This window comes from Cyprinodon tularosa, unplaced genomic scaffold, assembly GCF_016077235.1.
Source record: "Cyprinodon tularosa strain WSP-4 unplaced genomic scaffold, ASM1607723v1 ctg356, whole genome shotgun sequence".
In the NCBI taxonomy this organism is placed as follows: domain Eukaryota; kingdom Metazoa; phylum Chordata; class Actinopteri; order Cyprinodontiformes; family Cyprinodontidae; genus Cyprinodon; species Cyprinodon tularosa.
This window is the reverse complement of record NW_024039070.1, coordinates 1,499,950-1,512,110: the sequence shown is the minus strand read 5'-3', so window position 1 is coordinate 1,512,110 and position 12,161 is coordinate 1,499,950. Positions and strand designations below refer to the sequence as shown.

The 12,161-nt window shown below is 37.9% G+C and overlaps 1 protein-coding gene across 3 annotated transcripts in view; it reads left to right on the top strand.

Annotated features, from left to right (window-relative positions):
* The window catches only part of LOC119790122 (MLX interacting protein), a 30,362-nt gene extending 20,391 nt beyond the window's left edge, over nucleotides 1-9,971 (top strand). For all 3 annotated transcript variants that reach the window (XM_038295484.1, XM_038295486.1, XM_038295485.1), the window contains exons 16-17: nucleotides 4,200-4,329; nucleotides 9,840-9,971. In XM_038295484.1, coding sequence (XP_038151412.1) covers nucleotides 4,200-4,329; nucleotides 9,840-9,946 — 237 coding nt within the window. In that variant the 3' untranslated portion in view covers nucleotides 9,947-9,971. The remainder of the gene's footprint in view (nucleotides 1-4,199; nucleotides 4,330-9,839) is intronic.
* The last annotated feature ends 2,190 nt before the right edge of the window (nucleotides 9,972-12,161 follow it).

Genomic DNA, 12,161 nt, shown 5'->3' with positions numbered 1-12,161 from the left:
GTGTATGTCCCAGTCTGCCCTGCTTGCAATTCAAGCAGTATGCATTTCCAAAAGTGGAAAACCTGGCTGGTCTACCTTGAGATTCAGAAAAGTAACTTTTTTTTTTTTTTTTGCTAAATTGCTGCGTAGTTCAACCAGAATCTGCAACACGCTTGTGCTTCTTGCTCCTCTCTCCTTGCCCCTGCTCTGCATCCTTGGCAGCTCCTTTTCAACTCAGCTGGTACTTGAGAAAATAGTTGTATGTTTAGTCCTGCTTTAGTGATTTTAATTAGTTCTATGCTCCAAGTTTCAATATCACTCCTGGATATTTTATTTGCTAACATCTGCGCATGGCTAGCTCATAACTGTTCATCTTCAGTGTTTTGTCATCATATAGGGTTTTTATATGTTTATCAGGGTATTTTGTAATTTTATTTTTATACTTTATGTATCCACAATTATTTTTTATAATTATAAACCTTGGTCAATTTCTCAAGTTTCAGAAAGTCTTTAAGCCAAGGCCTTAATTTTGTCCTGGTGATAGTATCCTACCAAGGTTTTTGAAGGAGTTTTTCAGTAGGATTAGTTCTCAAATCAGTTTTGGTTTCTTTCTGGTAATAGATCCAACCATAAACCTCTATTACATAGTGAAAACATGAGATTTTTTTGAAAATAAATAATTAAAATAGCTGTCCTTTTTTGTGGCATTGTTATGCTGAAGTTCTTTATAGATGGTTTAGAATCTGTAGAAGGTGGTTCTATGCATCAATACATCAGGTGGTTTCTGAAAGTTACCGCGTTCTTTAAAATTACACTCAAAATTAGATTAATGCACTGATGTTCAAAAATTTGATGAGCATTTTTTAAATACTTAAGTACTTTTAAATGCATGTACTTTTGAATACATAAGTATTTTAAAAAGGAAGTACTATAATACTTAAACTTGAGTAGATGTTTTACTGAGTAACTTTTAATCATAGTTAAGTAAGATTTGACTATGAATATCAATACTTTCACTCAGGTAATACTGTCAAGTACTTCGTCCACCACTGGCTGCTAGTTCTATGCTGAGGCCCGTACCATGAAGCGAGCTCAGCATAGCTGGATTACTTCCAGTCTATCCAGTTGAACCAATCCACATCAATGGCAAACAGGATCAGCGGTATCAACAACTCGCCAAGTCGATCCAGCTTGAACTGATCATGAATCTGTGAATGCACTTGCGTAAAGGGGCGGGTTCAAGATAGCGGACCAATCACAATAGGAGCGCAGAAGGGAGAGCACTGTATAACTCCTGTGAAAAACAAAAAATTCACTTACGGATATAAAAAGAGGGGGGGGAAACACAGTCTCAGTTAAAATTCACACACTGATGGCATGAAAGAGACGTCAGATTACATGTCAAAGGATTGCTGACCAAGGATCAGTGACATTTAACACAGACTGCATCCCTGTACTGCATATTAATCGTGTACCCCACGAAAGTGAAGAAGACTTGGTTGCAGATAAAACACAAAAACACAATTTTATTGGAATAGTAAGATTCAAATATGTTTAGACTACAAGAAATCTGGAAGCTGGTGCCACGGTTGCATCATGTTGATACAAGAAGTGATCAATCAGACCAAAATCTTGATTTTTGCCAGAACTCAGTGAGAACAAATGGTAAAAATCTCTGCTTTTAAAATGGCAAAAGTCCTCAAATGCAGCCCTAAATGTACAGAAATACCTTAATGTTTTTTCTACTTAAATGAAACTTTGTAGAATTTCTGTTTCAGTATCATACAGACTCTTTGTGATCAATGATCCATTTCAGGGTAACATTACAACCTTTTTTATTTTCCTAGCAGTTTACCATTGCACTGGTTCCTGTGGATTGCACAGCCAACACACATCCCAGGATCTGGCATAAATATGCCAGTCCTCACTGTTAAAACCTTTATCACTCATATTTTCATAGTGATCCAAAGGATCTTCTCATAATTTGTGCTCTGATTTTTATTTTATTATGTATGCGTTTTTTTATTTTTTTTATTTAGTTCCCTGTAACAATTATACAGGAGAAAAGTGAATGCCAGCGATGTATGAAGACTTTATACTGGAGAAAACAAATACAGAATAGTAAAACAATTAGTATAAGTAATATAAAAATAAATTAATACATTGAAAACTTTTTATTTTGTCAACTTTGTTGTGGTTTCCAAGTTATTTAATGGCAACGTTGTTTTAAGTTGGACTTTGAATAAAACTGTCTTCAATGAAAGGTCATGTCATTGATTCCTGAGCAGCTGATTGGCTGCTGGAGCATTTTCTGGAATTCAAATCAATCCTAAAAACTAGCCTGTTCTGCAGCAGGTTTCCCCTTCAGACTACGTTACCACGGTGACTAGCCAGGCTATGAATGAATCCAGCTTTGTGGTACCAAGAGTTAAACCTGAAGTTGTCGCTCTAACCTAGTAATCCTGCTTGGTTTCACAGGCCCCTGCCCTGCAAGTGTTTGATTTTACTTCTGCTGGCTGTCCCAACACATACAGAACTAAGCCCTAAACTAGTGCTCTGCTATCTAATGACACGTAAATTTCTTTTTCTGACTCGGTTTCGTCTCTCTGCAATAGTGACTGAAATATTTTTGGGAAAACATCTGGTTCTTCACCACTGTCTGTTGCCGTTTACTTTAGAAGCAATCAGTTTGCATGTCTGGGTTCCCTTTCCACATCAAAAAATACAATATAAAAAAAGACACCAGCCATATTTCTCAGCCGCTTATTAAAGCAGTGTGGCATTTATTTTACCACTATTTTGATGCGGTTATTGTTTTATATGTATATACATTTTTTTATGAGAAAAGAATGTGACAAGCACTTTTAAACTTTCAGGTGGTTTCCAAATTTACCTTTCTTTCTGAACTTTTAGACAATGTGGTTTTTACTCGGCAACAATAGTACTTGCAGGTTCTTGGCATTTATGAGAAGCTTCTTTGTGGTTTTAAGTGTTGTCATAGTACTGAAACTCGATTTCTCGGCATGTTCAGTGGTTTTAACTGGTGATTTAACTACTTAAACTGGGTTTGATCTTTTTACTACTTATTACAGTGAATCATGATGTTTTAATAATAGTACCCGTTGGTATAGAATGGATGAATCTGAGCTTTAATTAATTGAGGAAAAAGACAAATGCTGTTTAAGTGTGCATTAGTCATCCGGGTGCTATGCGCAAAGCCAAAGATATTTGTACTCATACTGTCTTTGAGAGGTTGCTTCACAATTTTGTTTTCTCTACACTGAACAACTGTTACTCCCGCTATGATAGGATTAGCCAGTCCCTTCACCATCAAAAACTATTTCAAAATTCAGCTGCCCCTCTGCTAACAGGGACAAGGCATGAACCTATCACCCTGACTTTGTAATTGTTTTGAGGTTTTCTTTTGAAACGTCTAAATATTCTTGTGCCTTTTTATTTCTAAGTCGCTCCCAGTCCTCTGCAGGGATACAAAGCCTTCAGTCCCATGTCTGAGGCTCCGGAACAGTCAACTTCTTTCTGTGAGGTCTATTTGATCTTTAATTATTAAAAGACTTTTTATACATCTTTTTAAACAGGTATTTTATTCCAAAGAAACTGACTATTAGGCCAGCATGTGTTTATTCTTTGCTTTTTATAACCAATGTTATTCTTTATACTGTTAATCCTGTCTTGTTCAATAGCTGTTAGGTTTTTCCTTATTTTTATCAATGCACTCCAGATAATTTCTCCATTTTTGTCTGACTATAAAATTTTTTCCATGTGCTCCCTAAGACTTATGGACACAGCTTTGGAGGCTTGCTAGATCTGATAGGCCACCTCGCAAGCTAGATTAATTTAAGTTTCTTTCTGCTGAGTCCGTTTATCTGTTTTCTGACCATGTGGACCTTAAAGGCCCACTAAATATCTCAGCTGTGCATTCATGTTCTATACACCAGCCATGTGTCTGCTACAGTCCTAATCTAGATTTCAGTGTCCAAAATGCTAAGGCCTATTGCTGTTGATGTGGGTTTCATGATGTTGTTTTTTCCTGATATTATGCATCTGTAGAAAATACTGTTTGTCTAAATGTCTATAAATGTTAATTAGTATTTTAGAAATACAAACAAGTGCGTTTCAGGGGTTAGATATGATGTTTAACATTGTATGTCTGTCTCTGATGTTGAATGACTGAATTTGTCCTTGACTGGTGTTCGATTCAGTTCAGCATCATCATCAAACCCCTCTTTGAGACGTTCAATGGGATGGTGTCAACAAGCAGCAGAGAAGAGCTTTGCCACACCACGCTACAATGGCTCGACAATCACTGCTCCCTTCCTGTCCTCAGACCCAGTATGTTAACTATTGGTTCTTTAAATCTGTCCGCTTCTATGTAGGCTACATCTTGGTGGTAATTAATCAACTGCAGTACAGAGGTAAGCTGTGGCATAAAAGGAGAAAAGTACATAGCAGTTAGCCTGGCCAGGCAGACTAACTTACATGGTGTGTCAGTCAGTCTGGTAAGGCTCATTACTCTCCAGTCTAAAACAGACCCAAGCAATCGCAGCGCCTTAGGTAGGCCTATAATGCAACAACACTTCTCTGTAACTATTGTAATCAAGACAGTAGCTGCAAAGGAGCCATGTTTTATTGATGTCCAGAATCTGCTTACAGTGGGTAGGTAGTTCTATCCGCCATGGAAATATGGCAAATTGCTGATTTCTTTAGAGATAGCCATAAGAGAAACCCAGTGATCTCTGTTTATTCACTAGAAAAAACTGAAGTCACCTGCCGCTATCTTGGTATTCCCCAATCTCATGGAGTCGTGCCATAAAAATGCCTGTAATTTAATTACCATTGATAAAACAATTTAATCAATACATACATATTACAAGTACATCGTCAATGTAGTCGTATTATTATGCTCCACTAACACACTAATTGTGTTGTGATGGATTTGTAAGTCATATTTGATGATTTATAGACTTCACAGACTTCATGCTTAATATACAATGTGAGGTGCATATTTTTTTTTACCTTAGATGACAGTAATTTGTAGATGCTTTGAACAGAAATGTGTCAAAGTGATGACTTAATTTTAAAAGTCTTAAGCCACCCTGAAAATGAGAACATCATCGTCGTTTGATGCTGTAGCACATGTATTGTTTCAATTCCGACTGTTCTAACTAGGGAGTACCAATATGGCAGCTGGTGACTTCAAAGCAATGTGTTCTACCAACGGTCTATCAGCAATCCAGTGAATAAATAGAGATCAGTGGAGAAACTCTGTACAGAGTAACCCCTGTAGATGGTGTCCTCAACCTTAAAACTTGCATGTGGTAGAATCATAGTATGAAGATCGGTTTCCTTTAAATGCAAAGGTGAGCTATGAAGAGTTGATGGGAGTAAAGACTGAGCTACCGTAATTGCACTACTGGAAGGAAACTAAAACACACTTTAGACTGAGGTAGAGGTTCCTCCACTAGCGGGTTGTTGACCTTAAATGTACAGTCGGAGTACAATGAACAAAGTACGTTTATATTTTAGTGTGGCCCTGTCAAAGTTCGGGCCTTAATCTTATTAACAATCATCAGACTGGAAAATCGATGCTCATAGGCTATCTCCATCCAATCTGACTTGAGATAAAAAGTATAAACAAAAGACTTTGCCATCTGATAAATACAAAGGTCTGCTCCACCTTAAGGTTTGTGATTCTAACGCATTTTAAAACCATTTTTTAATATTTTATTTTAATCAACTAAACAGTTTTGTTTCGATCACATTAAACCCTAATAAAAAACACCAAGGTTTAAATAAAAATGTATTTTTATACAAAACACTAGAATTCAGGTGTATTGCTATTAAGTATCGGGGGGAGTTTAAAAAGGAAGGAAAAAAAGTACATTTATTGGCATACTTGGGTAAAATGAAATGTTGTGGTACTAAAAGGCATTGAAGTTAAGTGGGTGGGAATAGTTTTCAAAGGCCATGTATGTCATCTGCCATAAAACCCAGACATGTTGGGAAGCTTCATCATTTAAAGTTAGGGTTTCATATCAGATGATATTTCAGAAATGACGTGAATTTCAGATGGAACTTTTGTTTTTTTTATCTAAGTCTGACTTTAGATGTGAAGAATTATAATAAAGCAGTTTTTGTAGTTCATCTAGGCATTTCTGTTGCCAAGTACTCACTCATAGATTCACTGCAGAATAATTAGCTTTTTTTTTTCTTTTTTTTTTAGATATATTGACACCTTCTCTCTTTTTCAGAAATGTTCAGTGCATTAAGACAATCAGCTTTTATTAGTCCTCCTTTCTGAGTTCACATTATCATGGTTTTGTGCCATCGTTGGATTTCTGTGGTTGATGTATCATTAACCACATGTCATGAAACAGGTTGTTAAATTCCCGCAAATTATGCAGTTTTGAAGTTTTCAGTTTCTATGACAATCTTTGAATTCTTGAAGCTAAGACACAGGCTACGTTCACACTGCAGGCCTTAATGCTCAATTCCGTTTTTTTTTTTATTGCCATTCACATTTCCAAATATATGTGACTTGTATGTGATTTCCTATGTGAACTGCAGTCTTACAATCCAAGTGTCCCGCATGTGCAGTCGAGGACGCAATGACATCAAAGGCCAGCATGCTCTGTGCTTACTGAAGTAAACATGGATGGTAGTGCCTGAGCGCATCTAGCAATCTTTCCCAACCATAAAAACACAATCTTTTAAAGAATGGTTAAACATAAATACTGCTCTATGCATCGTCGTCCTCCCTGGTTGTTGTTTTTCTTGCTGCTTCTTCATAGCAAGACCCAGAATAGTGACCTTTGTCGAGTATTAATGGCGTTCATGTCGGATTAATGCTACCTGGCCGTTCAGACACAGGTCACATTTGAAAAGATCAGATTCGTATTGGATTCAGGACCACATAGCCAAGTGGCCTGGGTCGCATTGGAAAAAAATCGGATCTGTGTTATTCAGACAGCCATGAAAAGATCAGATACAGGTCGCATATGGGCCAAAAAAAACGGATTTGAGTCACTTCAGGCTGCAGTGTGAACATAGCCTTAGAGGACTTGTCAGCTTTCTGTCTTACAGCTGCATCCTAAAAATCCTCTAAATGAGTTTTAAACAAGGAAATCATTATCAGCTTAAAGATATTAGGCACTTTATTCAAGTTGAAAATGTTACATGCTAGATCTAGATGTATTTGTTAGTTCAAGGCTGGACTGTTCTAATTCTTTACTATCAGGAAGTCCACATACTGTAGTTAAAAACCTTCTCCTGATCCAAAACAATTCAGATGAAAAATGAAAAGATAAGTCATATTTCTCCTATCTAGGCTGCTCTTCATTGGCTTCCTATTGAATCCAGAACAGAAATTGAAATCCTCATTCTTACATATAAAGCCGGGACATTACACCAACCAACATTACAAAATCTAAAAAAAACTAATTACCGTATTTTCACGACCATAAGGCGCACCGGACTAAAAGGCGCACTCTCAGTCATGTGTGCCATTTCTGTATTTAACACACACATAAGGCGCACCGGACTATAGGGCGCGTTTTTTATATACAGGTACATGTCCTCTACTACCTTTAAATGCCTCTACTGCGTATTTAAAAATACAGCGGGCGCAAAACTGAGTATGACTGTGCTTTATTCATGTATTTATTACAAAGTATTAATCAAACCTGGCAGCTGGCCGTGAGACAGACACATCGCAGATGACACAGCGCTGTGGTCACTCCTAAATTAACTTAAAATCCTGAAACCTGACGACGGAATATGTTAGCTTTTATTACCGGTATCCTGGTGCCTGCAGTTTAAATTATTTAGATGAAAAACACCTGCCAGCCACCGCGTGAACCCGGAGGCTACCGGCCTAGAGCCTGCTGATGAAGGGATTTCTCCTGTCGGCGCACCGCTGGTATGTGGGGGTCTGAGCGGCTCCGACAGAAATAGATAATCTGGATGAACTGACTGCAATTATGAAGTTTTCAGGTGGACTTTCTCACTTAAAAACATATTAAAACTACTTTATTCCCACTGATCACAGCAAATATAGCTGCAAGATTTAGATTATTTAGATGAAAAAACCCCTGCCAGCCGCCGCGGTGAAGAGGAGGAGACCCGCCCAGAGGCTGCTGTTGAATTAAGTTTTCAGGTAGAAAAATAGAGCGGGAGCAAAACTGAGTATGTTTGTGCTTTATTCATGTATTTATTACAAAGTATTAATCAAACCCATCAAAGTCATCATCCTCTGTTTCTGAATTAAACAGCTGCGCTAAAGCAGACATGCCAATTTCCCCTTCTTCGCTGTCAGTCACTTTCCGTGCCGGGCGGCTCCTCAGAATTAATGCCGGCTTTTGCAAAAGCTTGAACAACAGAGCCAGCAGACACGTTAGTCCAAGCATCTACAATCCATCCGCAAACGGTGGCGTAACTTGCCTGCATGGCGCTGCCTTCCACTTATCCTGAAACTGTGGTCTCCGTCTGTCATCCATCGCTCCCACGCCGCTCGCAGCCTTACTTTGAAGACCCCCGGGATAACGACAAGCACAGCGTTTATTTGTTTCACCATGTTTTTCACATCAGCTGTGAGATGGGCACGCATGGATTCACAGATTAACAGCGATGGTGATGCGTGGAAAAAACCACCTGGTCTCCTCACATACAACTGCCTCAGCCACGCTTTCATCATCTCCTCATCCATCCAGCCCTTTCATTTGCCTTAATATCATATGTCATCACAGCGCTGTGTCTGTCTCGCTGTCAGCTCCCAGATCAGCTTCTCTGATTGGTTGATGCGGCGCGTCCAGCAGCAAAACTTCAATTTTTCCATCTCGAGCAGCAGCAGCGCGTTGGCGGCGCGCTCCCGACGCGCTGTGCCTGCTGCTCAAAACGCGCTGCGGGACCTTTTGCTGCACCTATACGCGCGTCACCCATTGACTTTGCATGTAAACTCGCTGCTTCTGCTGCACCTGCTGCGTCCGGTTCACAGCGAGCGCATTAATTTGTTTCACCGTGTTTTTCACATCAGCTGTGAGATGGGCAGGCATGGAGTCAGATTAACAGCGATGGTGATGAGTGGAAAAAAAACCACCTGGTCTCCTTACATTCACCTCCCTCAGCCACTCTTTCATCATCTCCTCAATGAGGTGGTCTCAAAAGTCGCAGTTGCAACACACATAGGGCGCACCGCACCAAAGGGCGCACCGCACATTTTGAGGGAAAAAAAGACGTTTATGTGCGCCTTATAGTCGTGAAAATACGGTAAAACAGATGATCATTTCAGAAAACAAATTTACATTAAAAAACACTTTTACAAGTTCCAAAACAAATTATCAAATTAACAAGTTTTAAAAAAAAATATAAATTTGTTTTCTGAAATGATAATTTGTTTTGGAACTTGTAAAAGTTTTTTAGATTTTGTAATGTTGGTTTGCACCTCCCGGCCACCGTACTCAGAGACTCAAGCTCAGAGATCTGATGGTTCCATAGATGGGTAATCGAGAAAGTAACCAAATGGTGTTTTGCTAAGAGAAGTAGTGATAAAGCCTTAGCAATACCCATCCCTACCTGAGATATAAAATTTTTAAAAAAGTTCTGGCAGTGATATTCTTCTTAGTTTCAAATGTTCTGAAGGTGTTTGTTTCATTTTAGCATTAACCTATGTTTCTTCAGTGGCAAGGAGAATTAAGGCATTTAAAATGTTATCAGGCAGACCAGTAAATATGGAGGATGTTTGGAATCAAGAAATAATTTGCTGGTTTTACTGGGTCATTGTATGATAAGCATTGATTCAAGGGTTTTGCCTTAATGGTCCTTTCTCTGTTTTTTTTTTCACTCAGTGGTGTTGAGTACACTCCGTCAGCTTTGCACTACCACATCCATCCTGAGCGATCCCTCCCTGCTTCCTACAGAAGCCATCGAGAAAGCAACAAAAACAGACGCGTAGCCATGCTTTCAGGACTGGAGGCGACCAAAAAGCCCTAAGGACATTTTCCTGCAAGACATCCAGGAAGGTCTCTGTTCCTTCCAAAGATCCTAAATTTCCACATAAATCTGTGAAACAGCAAATGTAACAAGGAGCTTCATTGCATTTACTTTCATCTAACAGTTATACATCTGGTCAGCTGTTTACTGACTAATCAGAGAAAAAAAATGCGGTAACTATTACAGTTTGTACTTTTAAGACATAATTATTAGATATATATAATATATTTCTTGGGAAGCTGGTACTTGTGTTTTCCTTTTGGAATGATAAAAAGTGCTTTTCTGATGTCAATACGCAAAGTTAAAAAGGGAAACACTGAAAGAACTTGCACCAGGAGGAAAAAATATATATATTTAATGTTTTCCTGATGAAAGTTGGAGTTTGGATTTATTGATAAGCTCTCGGCTGCAAAAATTCTTCTGGTTTTTTGTTGTTTTTATTCTCATCCCCCATTGAATGAGGTGAGTTGCCAATGATCAATCTTGCCGTTCTTGTGGTAGGCATGGGCCGGTATCATAACCAAAGTAAAAAACATTACTGTTTAGTCTAAAGGCAAACTTTTGTTTTATGAACTCAGCGCTGTTATATAACGGGCAAAACAGGAATGTATAAAAACTTCCCTCTGCTGCTAAATTAATAACATTATTAGTCAAACTTTGACAATTTTTTATTGTTTTATTTTTTATGCATATAAATCTGGAAGAATATTGACTAAACTCCTAATTTAATTGTTTATTATATACATCTCCATTGTTTTTACCAATCATGTTTTTAAAAAGTTTTAACTTAATAAAAGGGATTTATGGCACTGCTTTACCTTCCTATAATGACATTTTTAGCGTAACACAAAACCAACCCAGCCTCTTTTGTCAGTAAAGGAAAACTCTAGATGCATTTTTTCTGCAGTGTTAAGCAACAGGTGGAGGTGGGGTGCTAGGTTACTCTACATTTCACAAACCTTGAGAAAACCCGGGTCACTTTTGCACTTTATCTAGACTTTAAAACAGGAAATATTTAATTGCTTCATTATTCTTCTTTTTTTTTTTTTTTTAAGCCATACATTTTTAAACAATGGTACCCGACCCATGCCTATCTTATACTTTCTCTTTCCACTCTGAACTTAAACATGATTCTCCTGGATTTAGTGTGCAAGTTGGAAAACACAGCAGTGGTGTTGCATCTTTAAACGGGATGATGGAGCCATAATGAAGTGCTTCAAAGGAAGCAAAGCTGAAAGCACAATGCAGAACAGATTGGATTTGCATGCAGTATTGCAGGGTCTACTCAACAAAATGGAATGTTTTCTTTTCACTGATGGTCACTCAGGGCTACAAATCTGCAGAAGAGAATTGTTTGTGTTCTGAACAAGTAAAGGGCTTCATTTTTTTTCTTTTCAGCAGACATCAATAAAAAGAAAGCATTTACTTTTTAATGAACTGCTTTACTTTTTAAAGCTTTGCAGCTGCACTAATTAATGACTCAAAGAAGAACAACTAAGCCATATCAGGGAGGAGATCAAGTCATCCACAAAGTGCATTATAGACAAAAATATTGGTCCTTTTGACAGTTTGAGAGTAAAACTCCAGACAAACATATCTGACCTACATCAGCCTTACGGTCAAAGTGTCCTAGCCTGTGGTCGCTGCAGCCTGATGAGTCTTTGTTCTTCCTTTTTCTCACCACTCCTCAGGCAGATGTGAATCTTGTATTGTGTTTTTTTTTTTTTTCAGCAGAAGAGTGCAGTTTACAAAAGCAAAATGCACCATCTGTGTTTATATAAATGTATTAAGTATTTTAGTGTATATAGAACATTTCCCACATTAAGAAAAGTGGCTTGTTGGCTCAGTGACTTACCTGTAAAGATGTTCAAATCTCTAAGTTGAAGCGAACAAGGGGGGCTTATAGTCTGAATAATAAGTTCACGTATCTGATCAAATTAATATTATTCATCTTTAAATTTTAAGGAAATGTAAGGGGAAAAAATTTTGAATTTCCACCAACATTTAATTAAATACAAGTAGTTTGGGTTACAGACTTTGTGAGACATTGTGCCTCAAAGTTCAATCAAACTGAAAATTGTGTTCTTGGAGACAAATTATTTCTGATATGAAAATATTTAACTGCTTCTACAGATTATTCTTTGTCAACCTAAAAACTTCTTTAGCAAGTTATCATC